The sequence below is a fragment of the Dicentrarchus labrax genome, unplaced genomic scaffold (genome assembly GCF_905237075.1).
Source record: "Dicentrarchus labrax unplaced genomic scaffold, dlabrax2021, whole genome shotgun sequence".
Taxonomy (NCBI): Eukaryota; Metazoa; Chordata; class Actinopteri; family Moronidae; genus Dicentrarchus; species Dicentrarchus labrax.
This window is the reverse complement of record NW_026136722.1, coordinates 14338103-14354855: the sequence shown is the minus strand read 5'-3', so window position 1 is coordinate 14354855 and position 16753 is coordinate 14338103. Positions and strand designations below refer to the sequence as shown.

General features: G+C 43.0%; 3 protein-coding genes across 5 annotated transcripts; 1 reads left to right on the top strand and 2 right to left on the bottom strand.

Annotated features, from left to right (window-relative positions):
* Positions 1–1847: 1847 nt before the first annotated feature.
* On the top strand, positions 1848–7133 carry fkbp10a (FKBP prolyl isomerase 10a). Its single transcript, XM_051387382.1, has 10 exons — positions 1848–2157; positions 3171–3316; positions 3404–3593; positions 3703–3848; positions 4948–5137; positions 5223–5368; positions 5490–5679; positions 5929–6071; positions 6167–6330; positions 6446–7133. Exons 1-10 carry the CDS (start codon positions 1961–1963, stop codon positions 6629–6631), a joined length of 1698 nt encoding a protein of 565 aa, XP_051243342.1. The 5' UTR covers positions 1848–1960; the 3' UTR covers positions 6632–7133.
* A 109-nt stretch (positions 7134–7242) lies between these two features.
* On the bottom strand, positions 7243–11509 carry LOC127356005 (cytosolic 5'-nucleotidase 3). Its single transcript, XM_051387390.1, has 9 exons — positions 11174–11509; positions 10620–10718; positions 10467–10536; positions 9819–9865; positions 9120–9205; positions 8937–9026; positions 8684–8846; positions 8398–8598; positions 7243–8270 (listed from the first exon to the last, which is right to left on the bottom strand). Exons 1-9 carry the CDS (start codon positions 11174–11176, stop codon positions 8160–8162), a joined length of 870 nt encoding a protein of 289 aa, XP_051243350.1. The 5' UTR covers positions 11177–11509; the 3' UTR covers positions 7243–8159.
* A 375-nt stretch (positions 11510–11884) lies between these two features.
* Positions 11885–16344, bottom strand: LOC127355994 (kelch-like protein 11). 3 transcript variants are annotated; one of them, XM_051387377.1, is made up of 3 exons: positions 16240–16344; positions 15352–15828; positions 11885–15091 (listed from the first exon to the last, which is right to left on the bottom strand). In XM_051387377.1, exons 2-3 carry the CDS (start codon positions 15813–15815, stop codon positions 13507–13509), a joined length of 2049 nt encoding a protein of 682 aa, XP_051243337.1. In that variant the 5' UTR covers positions 15816–15828; positions 16240–16344; the 3' UTR covers positions 11885–13506. The 3 variants fall into 3 exon arrangements, with proteins under 3 accessions (XP_051243337.1, XP_051243336.1, XP_051243335.1); XM_051387376.1 differs by having other exon boundaries at positions 15352–15868; positions 16240–16317; XM_051387375.1 differs by lacking the exon at positions 16240–16344 and having other exon boundaries at positions 15352–16225.
* Positions 16345–16753: the final 409 nt, after the last annotated feature.

Sequence of the window (16753 nt, the reverse complement as noted above, 5' to 3'; positions counted from 1 at the left end):
AAGTATAGGAATTTTAATCAAAGTTCATCTCTCTTGACAATTATCTTGAAGAAACAAGTCCCTACTTCCGGTATAAATGGTGGTAACTCTTGCTTTCTTGACAGACGCGTCACAGTCTGAGTTTGGATCTCAAGAAAGACGAAGAGGGTCCACTTAACACCCAACAGACCCATGGACTAAAATCTTAACATATTAACTGGGATGATAGATTAGATTTATTTACTTTAAACATGTATTTTTATTACAGTTTTCAAACTGCTGGCAGATTAGATTAGATTTAGAAAATGTAAAGTCTGAACAGTTCTCGTATTTTCTCTGCATGGTAATGAGTTATGTCTGCATTCCAAGTACACTGACAAGCTGAGACATGGGTCGGGGAGTTTAAAAAATGCTTTCACATAGCTGACACATCACATATAGGGCAAATCTAACCCCTGAGACCATATGTAACCTTCCACATTCATACTTTTAGAAGCCCCGCAGGCCCTCTGGGGGGATGTCTGGTGGTTATTAGGACCCAGAGCCTCCGAGCACACAAATGTGGAGGAAAAGCAGTTATGTTTAAAGTGAAGAACAAAAAAAAAAAAAACCACATGCAGCAGAAGCCTGCCATACTTTACTGTGACAAGAGGGAGAATAAATTCAGATTATGCAGAGGCACATTATAATTTTAGGGTTATTTTATACGTGAGTGTGATCATGGGGCCAGGCCTCTGAGCCAGGCATTACACGTTTGCAGAATTCCATTAAAAAGTGGGTGGGGGCCCCGGGACCACTCCTCCTCCTCCTCCTCCTCCTCCTGCTGCTGCTCTCTGGAGTATTAGACCCGAAAGATGTGTAAAGTAAGACAGAAAAACACGGAGCAAGGCAGGAAGTTTGGTTGAGTTCACGTTTAGAATAAAAGCACAAAGTAAACTCACACTAACTCTTCTTTCATATTTCTGCTCATGGTTTATGGTGACTGACAGACAATGTGGAGTTTCTTTCTTTCTACCTCTGAGTGGATGCACATGTGGAGTCACTTTTGTATGCATGCTGGATCCCTGGAGATTATACATTAACACAATAACATGTGCTTGATATAGGCGTATTGTATTTACATTTTCAAAAGCATACTGCTGCACCATGATCCTTAAAATGAAACGTCAGCGCTTTCCATGCTATGATTCAAAATACTGTAATCTTAAAACCAAAAAACTGTGATAAAGCTTGTTTTAACCCCTCTTGCACTGAATTTGGTATCTAATCTTCCCATCTTTTCCAATTTTAACAATAACAGCTGCATCACTTGTTTATGTAATCAGGATATGACACAATGATCCATTACAGTTACAGAAAGAAAGACGTAATCAGATTACAGTTACAGTTAGAAAGAAATGGGGAGTATTTAGCAGGGTTACAATTTTAAAATACACCAGGTTACATTGTTCTGTTGTCTTATATATATTTTCCTCTTGTTTTTATTTCCATATTTGGTGTTGAGGTTGATTATTATGTTATTCTTGTAATTATTCAATCATTCTTTGTAATTTCCTATAACTTCTGCAACTTTTTTCATTTCTGTCAGCACATACTGTGAAATGTGTTTACATTTAGATTGATCTTGCATGTAGGCTCTTAGTTCTTATATTTCTATTTCCATTTTATTTTTTTATTTTATACGTATATGTATATACCTATAAAATAATCTAGTCTATATATAGTGTTAGATATTGTAATATAAGTACTATTTCTATCCTTTAACATGTCTGAGTAGAACAACTGTAACAAACAAAATACAGAAGGCTTTTATTTTGTAATGCCAACAGGAAGTAGCCTATCTGACCGCAGCAGCCTTGACGCAGCTCCTCTGGCCCAGTCCTCTTGCGGTACTTCTCTCTTTACCTCACCCGCATCTCCCCGCTGGCAGACGGACTCTCTCCTTTGCTCTTCCGCACTTTTACATTCACGTCTTCCCCAAATGGATCCGACTGTAACTCTGGTTTTACTCCTCTCCGTTGTCGTTACCGTGACTTGCACCACGGGCCCGTTAGTGGACGTCGTTGTCGATCGGTACGACATACCGAAAGTTTGTCCTCGAGAAGTGCAAACGGAGGATTTTGTCCGTTATCATTTTAACGGCACCTTCCACGCAGACGGGAAAAAGTTTGACTCCAGGTGAAGTTGCACACATTTAATGCCAATTAGTTCAAAACTATTGGAACTGTTTTCTCTCTGTCTTCATATGGGGATGTTTGCATGGTTAAAGTTTACAGAACGAGCTATAGTAACAACATCTCATGAGCAAACCGCGAGAATATAACATATAGTAATGTATTATACTGTGTTATTATGAGATAATGTTTCCACTGTAAACTAATGCATGTGAAATGTCTCCACACAGCAACGTTATTTAGTATATATAATGGAGAAACTGCTATAAGTAACCCTACAAACATTGTCCTGATGCCTTCAGGCTCTCAATTGACTGTAGCTGAGATAACAACTGCAGACGTGTCAATCCCATTGACTCTCATCTGTGTAAACATGCAATTGTATATATTTTTTGCAGTGATTTAATTTGTATTATGAACTGTAAGTAAAGAAAATGTTGAGTTTTTCTACGGTATGTCTCTAAATAATTAGTTAAATGTGTGACAAACAGTATTATAGTGAAGTACTGTAGTGCTGATAAGATGCCCTGGTCTGCAAATCTTGTTCTCCAGATGTAAGATTTAACATGTTCGTTTGGTACAGACCCACAGAAATATTCACAAAATCGTGATTTTATTAGTTTTTTGTAATAAAACTGATCAAATTTGTAATAAAAACAGATAATTTCCACACTAATTGTGAATCGTCTGGTAAAAATAATCACAGTATGATGTTTTTACCATGTGGTGCAGCCCTAGTTTGTCTGTGGTTAGGATGGTGGATATAGCAACCCTCTTTGGTTAAGTGTAAAACTAATCATGATAAATGAAGGAAGGAGGGAGTCCCTTTAAATAATACTGCTGATGCAGATGGAACATTGGATGCTGACTTTATAGCACCATAAAATATTGGAGCACCACCACATGAACTCTCTAGTACACATTTTAAATAGTCTTTTCCTCAGGTTGTACTACTTTACAAGTTTCCCCATCGATTGTAGACTCACTCTCATCCACCTCTCCCTCCCTGTCTTACAGTCATGACCGAGGCAAGGCCTTCATCAGCCAGGTCGGCTTGGGCAGACTCATCACGGGGATGGACCGCGGGCTTCAGGGCATGTGCGTCAACGAACGCAGGAGAGTCACAGTCCCCCCACACCTGGCCTACGGGAGCGTCGGAACAGGTGCAGATAACCAGAAAGCATGAAAACTGTTGCTGGTCACATTCTCTGCTCTGGTTTATGCTCACTCTCTCTCGGTTTGTCTGACAGGTGGTGTAATTCCTCCTGACGCCGTGTTGGTGTTTGATGTTCTCCTGCTGGACATATGGAGCACCGAGGACAAGGTCCAGATCCGAACGCTCGTCAAACCTCCAAGCTGCAAGCGCAAGGCCGCGGCGTCCGATTATGTCCGTTACCACTATAACGGCACCCTGCTGTCTGGTGCAGCCTTCGACTCCAGGTGAGGCTGCAGGGTGGTGCAATGTAGTGCTTTTTTTTAAAGGTGGGGTGTTAACATTCGTGTCTGTTTCTGTGATTTTCACAAACCATTGAAATTGTGTTTAACTTAGTTACTCGAGGAATACGACCTATGACACCTACCTGGGACAGGGCTACCTCATCAAAGGCATGGACGAAGGTCTTTTGGGCATGTGTGTTGGGGAAAGGAGGCTCATCATCGTCCCTCCCTTCCTGGCATATGGAGAGAACGGCTCTGGTACGGACAATAATGTTTAAGATGACTGTGGCTAGTATGTAATAATGTCACTGAAGTTTTACATTTCAAACTTCTTACAGTTTTTACTGACCCGAGGCTGCATCTAAAACTACTGAAAATAACATTTTGTAGTATTTTTGAAATTTGATAGGTGTGAATAATTGAGCAGTTTGTGGCTATTTTGCACATTTTTAGCAGAAAAACTACAAATCACATATACTTTTCATAACTAATTTAATTACTTTTCATTATCCAAAACAAACTTTCATTTAAAGTTCATTTTAGTTGTGGTACAAACTTTCTGGAACATTTACATAATGTATTCTGTTAGAGGTTAAGATGTATCACCTATTACAGTGAGCATTTGGTCTCATTTACTTTTATTGTGAAGTTTTGTCTTTGCAACTGGTACCACAATTGCTCTGTAGTTGTGCTCAGGCATGTGCTGATTTGACATTTTCCTTCTCACAGTGTTCATATGTGATTATTGTTTACTTTCTGAGTAGTCTGACTCCCAGAAAGTAAGCTGTTTGTATAAGACTATTTCATTCAGCATTCTTCTCCCCTTCCGCTATCTGCGTGTTACCCTTTTTAAAGTCCCTATTTGACAAACAACGAGTCCGAGGTTGCTCCGAGTTAACAACCATAATCTGGTCCCCAACAATATGAATGTAAACAAGCTTGCAGCTGTTGTTTTCTTTTAAATGGATTTGGCCGTTTTAATGCCAGAACCCGCCTCCCAATGTGTACATCTCCACCAAAACAACGAAAACAAGCCAGTGTTTTTTCTTTCCTGCACCAGAATGCTTCTGTCAGAACTTGCTCCAGTGCTGACACAGTGCTGAAGCGAAGTGTGCAGATGGGTCTGGCTATGCAAGGCCACTATCTGGGTGCACTTATGTTTCAGGAGAGTCCACGCTTACTGCATACGTAAAATGTAAAAACAGATTACTAATGTCATACATGTCTCTGCAAGTCACTGCAAGTTCCATACCACACTAATGTAAACAAAACAGGACTGCCTGGAAGGTAGAAAACACATTTCTAAAGTATGCTGTATGTGAGTGGCGTGGACCTCAAGTTGCTTTCTTCCCAACAGGAACTAAGATCCCTCCCCAGGCTACGCTGGTGTTTGAGGTGCTGATGATCGACGTGTTCAACCCTAAGGATGATCTGATCGTGGAGGTGAAGAAGGTGCCCAAAGGCTGCACCCGCAGGACGGTGATCGGAGATTACATTCGCTACCACTACAACGGTACCTTCCAGGACGGCACCGCCTTCGACTCGAGGTAAGCCTGAGATTTCTCCGTTCTAAGAAACCAATAAAATATAAACAAAACTAACTGACTGAGTCTTTAACGCTTGCATTGACAGCTACGAGCGAAACAGCACCTATAACACGTACATCGGCATGGGATATGTGATCCAAGGGATGGACAAAGCCCTGCAGGGGCTGTGCATAGGAGAGAAGAGAAGGATTATTGTCCCTCCTCACATGGCGTACGGCGAAGACGGAGTCGGTGAGTTTGACGCATGCAATTAGGGAGTTTTTAAAAAGACACTTGGACTGGACGAACAAACCACCGAGTCTCGTTTATGACTCTGTAACACTGCCATGTTCCTTTTTCTCTCCCGCTATAGGAGACCTCATTCCTAGCTCCGCCGTGCTGGTCTTTGACATTCACGTCATCGACTTCCACAACCCCAAAGACCTGGTCCAGATTAAAGTCACCCACAAGCCTCAGGAATGCAACATGACTAGCGAAGCTGACGATTTGATTCAGTATCGTTATAACTGCTCCATGATGGACGGCACCCTGCTGTACTCCTCGTGAGCGCCCTCTGCTGTACAATCTGCTACACTGCATCCTCCTCCTGGTTCATGCATGTAATCATTACTGGCTCCTTGTCTGACAGATTTCCGTGGGCTTGGAAATGCATACCAATTTTTACGTATCCATGACAACAGCACGTATGCCCGCATGGCTCGAGGTTTTAATACGTGGAAAAGTTTCTTTGGCTTTGATTTTTTTTTTTTTTAATAGAGTTGAGTGGTAACAGGTTATGTGTCCATTTCCAGGGACCATTACGACTCACCTTCCATCACAACACTCGGAGAAAACAAGGTGATCCCGGGTCTGGAGAAAGGTTTGCTTGGCATGTGTGTGGGTGAGAGGAGGGAGGCGGTCGTTCCACCACACTGGGGACACGGGGAAAACGGAGGTTAGTCACTGGAGCTGCTCAGATCACACTCTGAACACACTTTCTTTTTTACCCTAAAATCTTTTTTTTTGTCTCTTCTGTCTTGGCATCTCCAGCTGGAGAAGTTCCTGGGAGTGCGGTGCTCTTCTTTGAGCTGGAGTTAGTGGACCTGCAGAAGGGCGTGCCCGAAGGCTTCATGTTTGTGTGGCTGGGAGATGGACCCGATGAGCTCTTCCCTGCGATGGACCTCAACAGCAACAAAGAGGTCCCTCTAGAGGAGGTAAGAAGGTCCAGTCTGAGTAATTACCTCCTGCTAAATGTATCTTTTTAAAGCAGGACAAACACCCTGCGTATAAGCGAACTAATGTGCTTTAACTATCTCATATTTTCCCCAGTTTTCCGCCTTCATCATGCTCCAAGTTAAAGAGGGCAAAGGTCGTCTTCGGCCCGGGTTGGATGCCGACAGCACCATTAAGGACATGTTCAACAAACAGGACCGCAACAGAGATGGGAAGATCATAGAGGATGAAGTCAAACCTAAGGTGGATGAGGAGTCCGAGACGAGACGAGACGAGCTGTAAAGGGGACGTGCAGTATTTCGGTAGTGGCGAGGGACAGGCAGTGCAGAGGCTGAGGGTTATACTGACGTCTTAGCATCTGTCCTGCAACTATTTTGAAAATGGCAGCTTTGCCAGGTTCTGTTTGAAATATATGAATGCCCTCTTGCACCTACTGCAGGAGAACCGGCCCGTCATCCTAACGGAGCTCAACACAGACAGGAAACATCTTTATTTGACGGGTCAGTGTGTTGTGCAAAGGGAACAGGTGTTTGAAAATGTGAACGGAAGAAAAATTGTCTGTAGTGAAACTGTATTCAGGCACATTTGAGCATTTGGGCTGGGCCCTTCTTCCAGAATAGTACATCTTATATAAACTAATAGTCAAGTGCAGTGCCTCATATAAAAAGGATGAAGAAAACACTGGTTGTACAGTAAAATTTGGAGTGAAAATCTGTTACTGAAAATGATATTACAACGTGTAAAACATTAAATAATTTGTTTTTATAATAAAATGAAGACAACAGCCATTAGATTTCTTCCACACTGTCCACATATGAACATGTACCTGTAAATTAGTTTGGTAGATTTTAATTCATTAGCCTCAATATCGATGAAAACATTTTTAAACATGCTGATGAGAAATGGGTGAAACCACATTTTATTTCAGACAAGCTGGAACATATGGAAAGGTAATGAGTTTGTAAAGACAAAAAAATGCATGACTGACTGCATGTGGCACACAATAACAGACATGTCATTTTGGGATATCGTGTTAATACTCTGTTACGTTTTTTGGAAGCTTTTGTTTGTTGCTGTGTGACCATTTTGAATCGACCTTTATCAAAACCTAAAATGACAGTAAAGGTGAAATCATTCAAAATACTAACAAAACTTGTTATTTAACGTTAATACCGTAACAATTCTGAGGTAGCAGTTAGTTCTTACAAACACTTTCACCTCTCAGTGACATATTTGTTTTACTCATGTTAACATATTTATTTTTCTCTTAATATAAAGTAGCACGGTGGTGTTACACAAGAAAAACAATAGTTTTCATGATTGACAATATGACCAAAAACTGGAAGACTTGACACCAATAAAATGTTAAACCGTAAGAAGTTTCAGGTTAAAATTAGCTATAAATTAGGTTTTATTGTAAGAGGCTGGATATCAGTTTCAGACCAAATGCAGTCACGTGCTGCCATTTATGTTGTGCGTTTTTCTTTCCCTTAATCATGAAATCCTAAATATGAAGACCAAAAACTGCCTGACAACCCCAATCATACACTTTACATGCTGCACAGTAGGTATCTGGCTTCCATCACATACAGTATGGTCCAAAAGTAGTTAAACCGTTAAACAAGAGAAGAAATCCAATGGACAAAGATGTAAGAGGGTGAGGTGGTGTGCGTGAGCTTGCGAATAGTTTTGTAAAATAAAAAAATTATGATGACACATTCTTGTCTGTAAGCCTTTAACTGGCACTTTCTGAGCAGGGTGACCTGGAGTGTCCAATACCAAACAGCCAGTGGTATTCTCAATTCTCAGTTCACTTATTGCCAGTGAGGTAGAGCAGAAGGGCGTTAGGGACTTCCAAGGTCTCATCTTTTACCAACACAATATCATATGAGTCCAAGTAAGATTGCTTCCTCTCCTCCACCTGAGGGAGCGAAAACAGATGAGAAATGTATTGAAATGTCAGAATATGACTACTTAACTGTAAAAAGTATTGAACATTGATGTCCGGTCATTGTGATGAACATGAGAGTGTATACTTTTTTATTTACCTTGTCATTGAGGAACCCAATCTTGAGGATGTTTTCCATGTCCTGCACCCCATCAGCCATGGTGAGATCTCCCAGAGAGTCCCCCATCAGTAGCACGTTAGGCCGCGTCCGCAGCTCTTGGAAGTGGCCAGTGTTGAGCAGCGCACCTTCCCTTTTATTATAGATGTGGATCAGCTCCCCCTTGAAAGCCTTCAACACTCCCTGTACAGATCAAGAGTCAAATAAATGATAGAGTTTCACTCCCTGGTGTGGGGATCAGATCGAAGTTTGTGGTGTGGCTACTCACAGACTCATTGAAGTCCATGTAATTGGAGAAGACTTTGACGTTGGAGTGGAAAACACCAGCCTGGTGGATAACCTCTTCTAGGATGTCTCCTATTCCAGCAGAGAAGATGAGCAGAGGGATGCTGTGCTCATGCAGGTGATCAAAGAACAGCTGGTAGCCCTCCCTGTTACAACATCAGCTCCGCATTAGAGTTTAAGTACTTAAGGAAGGAAGGAATTTAAAGTTTTAAATAGAGGGAGCAGGTTTTTCTGACCTCAGCATGGCATCAGACTCCCGCACGGCCACGGCCAGCAGGTCTTTCCTAATCTCCTGCTGTACCAGTAGTTCATGGGCTCTAGTCCACCTGTGAGATATAGGTGCAGCACAGTTTTATAAACACATTAACATAGAAGAATATCTTTTTTTTGTTTTGTTAAAAGTTCTATTAGATACTCACCACTCAACCATAAGGGGCAGCTTTTCTTCTATTGACCGTGAAGAGTCGATCTCTATGGGGTAGTATGTGTTGAGCAGCTCCTTCAGCTGACAGAGACGGGACAAAAGTAAAACAAACATCTGCTTTTTACCCAGTCGGACTTAGAGTTGATCTTTCCTTTACAACTTTTGGTCAGATTATATCAGAGGGAAGCCATAAGAGTGCATTCAGTGCGTATGTTCATGGTCACGATAGTAAAGTCTAGACACTGTCTTAAAAAGTAGATCTTTTTCCTTAATACTTAAGCAATATGTGGTCACACTGCAGATACACAAAGAAGATTTAACAGCAGGAAGACACATTTCTGCATTAAAGCTCAATAGATTCAAATGAATGATCATGGTTCAGTTTACCTGTTGTAATTCTTCCTATTGCCCACTAGAGGGCAGACCAACTAAATATAAGTGACAATGAATGAAGGACTCACCAAATTAAATTCAAAGTTAAATACATTAGTCTGTAGGTAGTCTAGTGCTTAAGATTTTAACATAAACATTTCTAAAACCTTCAAAAAAAACACATGTAGTTCCCTATTAAGATCTAATAAGTTTAAACTTATATTTATGATGTCTGCTGTGGCTCACATGGGGAGAAACATACATTAATGGCACTGGTCCTTCAAATAGAAAACCTGCTTTTGCACTGAAAACTCATTCCTACCTTTTCTTTGCAGTCACTGGAGATAAGTTTGCTGTTGTCAAGAATATCTGCAAATAAAATACACAGAAAATAAATCCCTCAGCCATGCACCAACGTTCAGCCAAAACCAACCTTAATACACGATTACCTCAAACTAGAGGTGTAAAGGAATATCAGGAAATATTGTATCATGATATTTACTTTTGTGATATTGCATTGATTCTCAAAAACACTCGATTTTTGTGTTTAAACCGGCAACTGCTAAATAGCAGTGTTGTAAACGTAAACTGAGGGCTATGATGTTGGGTGTTACAGAGACTGTGATAACTACAAATGCAGATCACACGGATTCTTGTCAATACACATATTGCAATTATTATTCTGATTGCGATTTACGATTATGTGGGAATGTTTATTGTTTTTTTAAAATCACAAATTGAATTTTCACCCCCCAAAAAACTATCAAAATCTTGATAATGTGATCTGTACCAAACAAATATGTTAGTTTAAATCTGGAGAACAAGAGTTGTAGACCAGGGCACCTCTGCAGCACTACAATACTTCATTATAATGCTGTTTTGTCACACATTTTTCAGCACATTACAGCTCTGGTGATTTGCACATTGCACTTGAATTGTGCAGCCCTACTTAAATAGTCAGGGAACTTACTGTGACAGGTGGGGCACCTTTTGCCATTGTGTGCAAATCTTGTTAGGGTCATGTCAAAATCGGAGATCACCTGGATGAAAGATAATATAAATAAAAGAAAAACACACTCTCTGCATATTGAACACACTGAATCATGTCGCGGAGGTCGTTTACCTGCACGGTGTTGGAGCCAGCCTTCACCATGGACTGCAGGATCTCCTGCACCCTCTGAGGGTCCCTCATACACACCGACGGGTTGGACAACTCTGGAATCTTAACATTGAACATATGTGCTAATTTAAGTTAATTAGACATTTAATGAGAGAGAGAGAGAGAGAGAGAGAGAGAGAGAGAGAGAGAGAGAGAGAGAGAGCACAAAGTCCCATTTGAGCTTTGCAAAACGCGTTGTCGGGCGCTAGCACCACGTTAAGCTATATTTAACGTTACCTAACTTATTCCCCAACCTGCACAGCATTTGCCAGTAGCACAACAATGACGCTGCAGCCATAATAACAACCGGTTTCTTGTATTGTAAATTTACTTTAGAGCTATTAGGTCCGCTAACAAAGACAAATCAGTATAACGTTAGCCACACACACACACACACACACACAGCTAAGCTAGAGACGCCTAGCTAGCCAGTACCGAACTTCCTTGGTGTCGGGAGCGTTATTATTTATGGTGCTTTGGTATTTTCCCCTTAAAACAAAGACGCTGAGTGACTTTACCATTTTCTTTAAATCGGTTGTCGGTCCGTTAAGGTTATTCTGACGAGAAGACGTGTCATCAGTTGTCAGTGTCCGTTGATAAACCGTTTGTGTTGCTATGTGCACGAGAGAGTCACAGCCGCGGTTCCGCTGCCTTCCGGGTCTGAAGAAAGTGTCGGAATTTGTTTTTGGGAAGTCGCAGTTTAATGTTAAAACGAAGCGGTAGACTGCACTTTTTTGTTAACGAAACCATTTATGGACACCGTCTAGACAAGTTATAACTAAACGTTAAGATGTCACGTACTCTCGGCTGGCCTAAGGCGATGAAAGATGTCTTTTTGTCGGGTGTATTCAAAAGTGCGAGCCTATGAGGTACACGTGAAGGCAGCACTACTACTTACATAACTTGAAGTGGGACGTTATGTACTCTTCCTCCCAATGCAAAGGCTCTGATAAAAGGTTCCCACCCTGCCTCTCCTCCAGGATTTCTGGGCCCTGATCCAAATAATACTGGTGAGAACATGCCATGTACCACTAATTACGTGTCTACTGTTTGTTGCCAGCAACCACTGGAGCCTGATGCTTAACTATGTAGTAGCTTTGCAATAAAATGTACAGTAGGTCTAAGCAGTTAATAGTAATTTAACAGTCTTTCAGTGGATGCCGACTACATCAAACTCTTTTGATTAGTAAAGGCCAACAAAGCAATAATACACTACGTGTGCAACCATCTGTCTTACAAAACAACTTTAATTGCAAGTGATGACATTAACATTTCTTACATCCAATATAAAGGACACAATGTCAGACTATCACATGCAAAGCAAATTACATAGCTTATTCCACTTGCAGTGCTATTTATGTTGGTCATAAAGTGGAAATGAATATCATTTCTGCGCTCTGTAACCTTTATGCTGTAACAGGTGCTGCATGGACACAGCTGGAATTTCTGAATGTCAGTCACAACAATCCCTTTTGTTCTGCCTATAAGTCTGATTCCTTTCCATCTCATTTCGAAGTCTCTTGGGGGGGCTCTAATGTACACCCAGCTGCAAGTGAAGTACAATAACACAAGGTTTTACAAGACATTTAATGTTGGAAACAAATCCACAAATAATGCTAACATGTTTTTTTCAAAGAAGATCAAAACTTACTGGCTGGAAGCTGGGTAAAACAAAGCATTTCCAAAAATACAATCACCTTGTCTGATATGAAACACATGAAGTATGCAAAGTCAAAGTGCAGTTGTAAATGAAATGTTTATGTAAGACTTTACGAACAATTAAATGTTAAAAAGTGCATTGTAGAGAAGCTCTGCTCTGCAAACACAAATCATACACACTCCTGCACTCACATGTATACACATTCTCTATGTTTCCTTGAATGAATGGGGAACCATGGAGCAATCAACTGCCAAAGTGCAAAAGAAAGGAATGATTGAGCCATTGCCAATGATTGGTGCTTAGTGCAGTGGCCAACTTGAATGATTCAGTGTTGAGATAACTCAAAAGGAACAATTTCAGTACATCTTATCACAGATCTCTCATCATTTCACCTCTTCAGAAAACCTGGAGAAAGCTTACGAGTTCAAGTGTTACATGAGCAACAAAAATGAAAACATACTCATAGTACAACCGTTGAAGGGAAACTGCGATCTAAAAGCAAACTAGTCTACAGGATCTTAAGACTAACAGCCTCATATTCACTTGTGGAGGCTGCACAGTAACAAGGAGAGACATTCTAATAGAGCAATTATGATACAAGTTATATGTGAGTGAGTTAGACGTTTGAACCAATGTTATAATTTCATGAGGAGATTGTCACAGTGTTACAACGGAATGAGACTTCATTAAGCGAGTTGGATTGAATGTAGGAATGAAGTTATCAACAAAGTCACACAGCCTTCCCAGTGCGGGCATACAATAAAGGAATGTAAAATATCCATATAAATGTTTACATATACAGCTTTATACTATTTATGTACAAACAGATAAACAGCATCTATACCAACATACTTGACAAAAGGATATTCAGTTTGTTGGCTGCTTTATAACACTCTTATTCACATGTTTACATTCGCCATATCCCTCCTCACATAGACCAACAGCTGGTCAGCACACACCTGCTTACACATTTCATGGCTTTCGACAACTCAGCCATTAACACAACACAGCATGAGAGCCGATGGCACAGTTTAATGAAATTCCAGTATGAGAGCAACACAAGACCCGCTGCAGCATGTTATGTATGTATGAGTGGGGGGTCCATGAAGATGCTTGCAATGGAACGGTGGCTTGCAGTGTATCCTCGGACAGAGCTGTGTAGTTCTTGGATGGCGCAGACCGCTGACTTCCTCAGCACTCTATCTGCGACTGGAGCTGCCGGCGCAGGGTGAGCGTGCGCCGGTGGAGCTGCTGCATCTGCTGCATGCGATCTCGCTGGCGGGCCAGGTTCTGAGGCATGGGGTAGCGCTGGCAGCCATACAGGAAACGGTAGGGGATGCGGACGTGGCAGGCCGTGGCTCGGCAGCGAGGCTGAGGCATGGGCGGTAGCAGCATCCAGCGCTTCCTCTCAGCACAGTAGCGGTAGGCCTCCTTGCGGTACTGCTTGTCCACATCATCACTGTTCTTCCAGCCTCCGATGATGAAGACGTCCTCATCGAAGTGGCAGATTGCAGCACCCTCGATGCTGGTAACCTCTGGTGGCAGGCTCTCCAGGATCTCATCAGAGATGCGCACACTGATCTTCTGCTTAGCAACCTCATCCCTCTCCGTGTAGCTCTTGGGGCAGCAGGAGGCCGTGTGGTAGAAGTTAGTAGAGGCCACAGCCATCTGGAAGATGCAATAGTTGTCAATAAGGGGCAGAGAGTCAACATCTTGCCACTGGCGACTCTCCGTGTCATAGCGAGTGGTCACCGTCTTCAGTCCATCCTCATTATCCGTATCGACAGGCGTGCGTGCTGTAACATACACATAGCGGTCCTCTACACTCACTGCCTTCACATCCCGCAGGATTTTTGGGGCAGATTCCAGATTGTGCCACTTGTCCTGCTCGGGCTCATACACACTGACATCTTTAAACCCAGGACTGAAGTTTCCATGGCCACCGATGCTGTACAGTATATCCTTGATGCAGGTGAGGCCAAAGGAATGCTTGCGTGTTGTCAGGTTGCTCACCTGCTCCCAGGTGTTACGATTGGGATTGTAACGTTCCACCGTCTTAGCAAAGCCTGGTTCCATCGAACCGGCTACGTAGACGTGGGACTCTGTGGCAGCGATGGCATGGCCGTCCAGGTGGTTGTGGATGTGCGGCAGATTGACCCAACGGTCCTCATAGATGAAGTAACCCACACACTCGCTCAGGTAGTCCCCTCCCTCTGACACACCGCCTACTACCATGATGACGTCCATGTTCTGGCCAAAGCGAGGCTGAAAGGAGGCCATGTGAGAAGACCAGAACTCCATATCAGCTGACTTGAGGTTCTCAAAGCGGATAGCGTGACCCTCTACTGCCTCTGACACCAGCCGGAGGCAGGCCTCGTTGGCGGCCACCAGCCGCTCATTTTTCACCACCCTGGTCAGGTAGGTGGGCTTTATTTGGGGCAGCCTCAGGAGACGGAACAGCTCCTCAAAGTAGCGGCTTCGCTCCTCTGAGTTCTTCTGCACCCACTTCACCACAGCCTCAAATAGCACCTCCTCAGAATCCACCGTGATCTCTGCGTCAGACAGCCAGTCACGGACCAGGTGAAAGGGCAGCGTGTAGAACTCGTCATCCTGGATAACCTTGTGGAAGTTGCGCCGGATCATGTCTGCAGCCCGTAGAGCCAGCTGGTCCAAGGTGTACATGTGGGCGAGACTGTGCACCGCCACACAGTTGGTCAGGCTCAGCTTCTTCTTAAGAAACTCACCACAGAAATCCTTTAGCTGCAGCAGCAGAAACCTAATATAGAGACAACAGAGAAATTACAGTGTAGGATGTCAGAGACAATGAGCAGTTTCTCTCAAGGACATAATACTATTCTAGTTCTACTGATTTGATGCAAGCAGAGCACAAAAACAATACTTTTTAAGCATCAGGGCAGCCATTGAAGGCCTCATGCTTTGACTATCAAAATCACAGTCTCTCTCTGACACACACACACACACACACACACACACACACACACACACACACATAATGTGATTGTAAGCAGCTCATACCTATCAGCTAGCTCCAGTACTTCATGCACATTGCAGGTGCTAACGCGTATTTCTCCAGTGTACATGTACTGGATGACACTCTCCACCGTATCCGGGTCCGGCCCCAGTTCTGAGCTCCATTCCTTCATCTCCACCCGTCCGGACAAGGACTCGGAGAACTGTCCACCCAGCAAAGGGGTGAAATAATCGGTGGCCGCAGCCAGGACAGACCTGTGGGCTGAAAACTCACAGCTCTGCACGCTCCCGGTAGCCACCCCGCTGCTGAAGGCCAGCGTCACGTCGCAGAACAAGCCCTGCTTCCTCTGCTCGTTCTGCCGCCGAGACAGCTCCGAGCAGTGGGAGGAGGAGGTGAAGTCCTCGGTCTCTTCCGCGTCCCCGTCTCCGGCGAGGGCGCTGGGTGTGCTGGTGCCGCCGCTGCCGCTGCTCCTGGCGGAGTCCTCCGGGTTGGGGGCCGCCGCTGCCATTCTGCTGCCGGCGCTGGAGGTGAGCAGTGGTGTGGGGGGGGGAATGGAGTAAACTAGTGCAGGAGAGGAGGCGACATACGCAGCCACACATACACGGAGTCAAAACAGAGAACGACAGCGAAGCGCGTTTCGTATTCGTGAGCGACACATCCGCGGCTTTAAAGCTGGGTTAATCTCAACCTGCACATTGTTCGGTTTTAAATGCAACATTTCAGTGGCCAGTAGTTTCAAATTAAACTAAAAAAAAGTGTATTTTTTTATGTCAGATAAAATATGATAATTATCTGACATGTAATACAGAATAACAATTACAACACGGCAGATAAACAGCTACATGCACACAATAATAACGCAATAAATATGCACAATAACAGCGGTATTATTTCACCTGGGCTTCCATTTATAGTACAAGCTAAAAACGTACCTTTTAGCACCGTTTATTCTGTAAAATATCGAATCGTTTAGGATGCTACGAATACGGAACCGACTTCAGTTTGGTAAACACAAGACAGTCACTGACATGCGCAGTGGATGAAAGGCGTAACCGCGTCGTTGACGTCGCTGGCAGTTGCTTGTCACTGCTGAGCTCTGCACATGGGGAGGATCTTGTATTGACATGCATGTAGTTTGCTCTGCAGGGTAGGGATGGTTGACCCACTGCAATAAATGCACAGCCTCATATCACTGTATATATATAGACTGTATAATTACAGTGGATAGCAAAGAAATCTAAGTCTGCTATATATTTTTTAGTGTTATAATGCCTTGTGATCTGGAAAAAAACAACATTCCAGTCATTATGCAGAAGGAATCTCATGGTAGATGCACAATAGCACCAACCTGCCATAGGCAAAAACTACATGAAATGCAAACGCCTGTGTTTCAGAAGCTAAAAAATGCCAAGATGTTTACATCTCTGCACGGTTGCACAATCTAGA

Bases quoted from the DNA above. Each gene is read 5' to 3' on its own strand.
- LOC127355994 (XM_051387377.1), bottom strand. From the start codon at position 15,815: ATGGCAGCGGCGGCCCCCAACCCGGAGGACTCCGCCAGGAGCAGCGGC. The intron at 15,092-15,351 runs GTATGAGCTGCT...TCTCTATATTAG, and splicing joins GTACTGGAGCTAGCTGATAG to GTTTCTGCTGCTGCAGCTAA.
- fkbp10a (XM_051387382.1), top strand. From the start codon at position 1,961: ATGGATCCGACTGTAACTCTGGTTTTACTCCTCTCCGTTGTCGTTACC. The intron at 3,317-3,403 runs GTGCAGATAACC...TTTGTCTGACAG, and splicing joins CTACGGGAGCGTCGGAACAG to GTGGTGTAATTCCTCCTGAC. The intron at 5,138-5,222 runs GTAAGCCTGAGA...TTGCATTGACAG, and splicing joins GGCACCGCCTTCGACTCGAG to CTACGAGCGAAACAGCACCT.
- LOC127356005 (XM_051387390.1), bottom strand. The intron at 9,206-9,818 runs GTAGGAATGAGT...CGTCTCTGTCAG, and splicing joins CCAGTGACTGCAAAGAAAAG to CTGAAGGAGCTGCTCAACAC. The intron at 8,599-8,683 runs GTGAGTAGCCAC...TGATCTGTACAG, and splicing joins ACATGGACTTCAATGAGTCT to GGAGTGTTGAAGGCTTTCAA.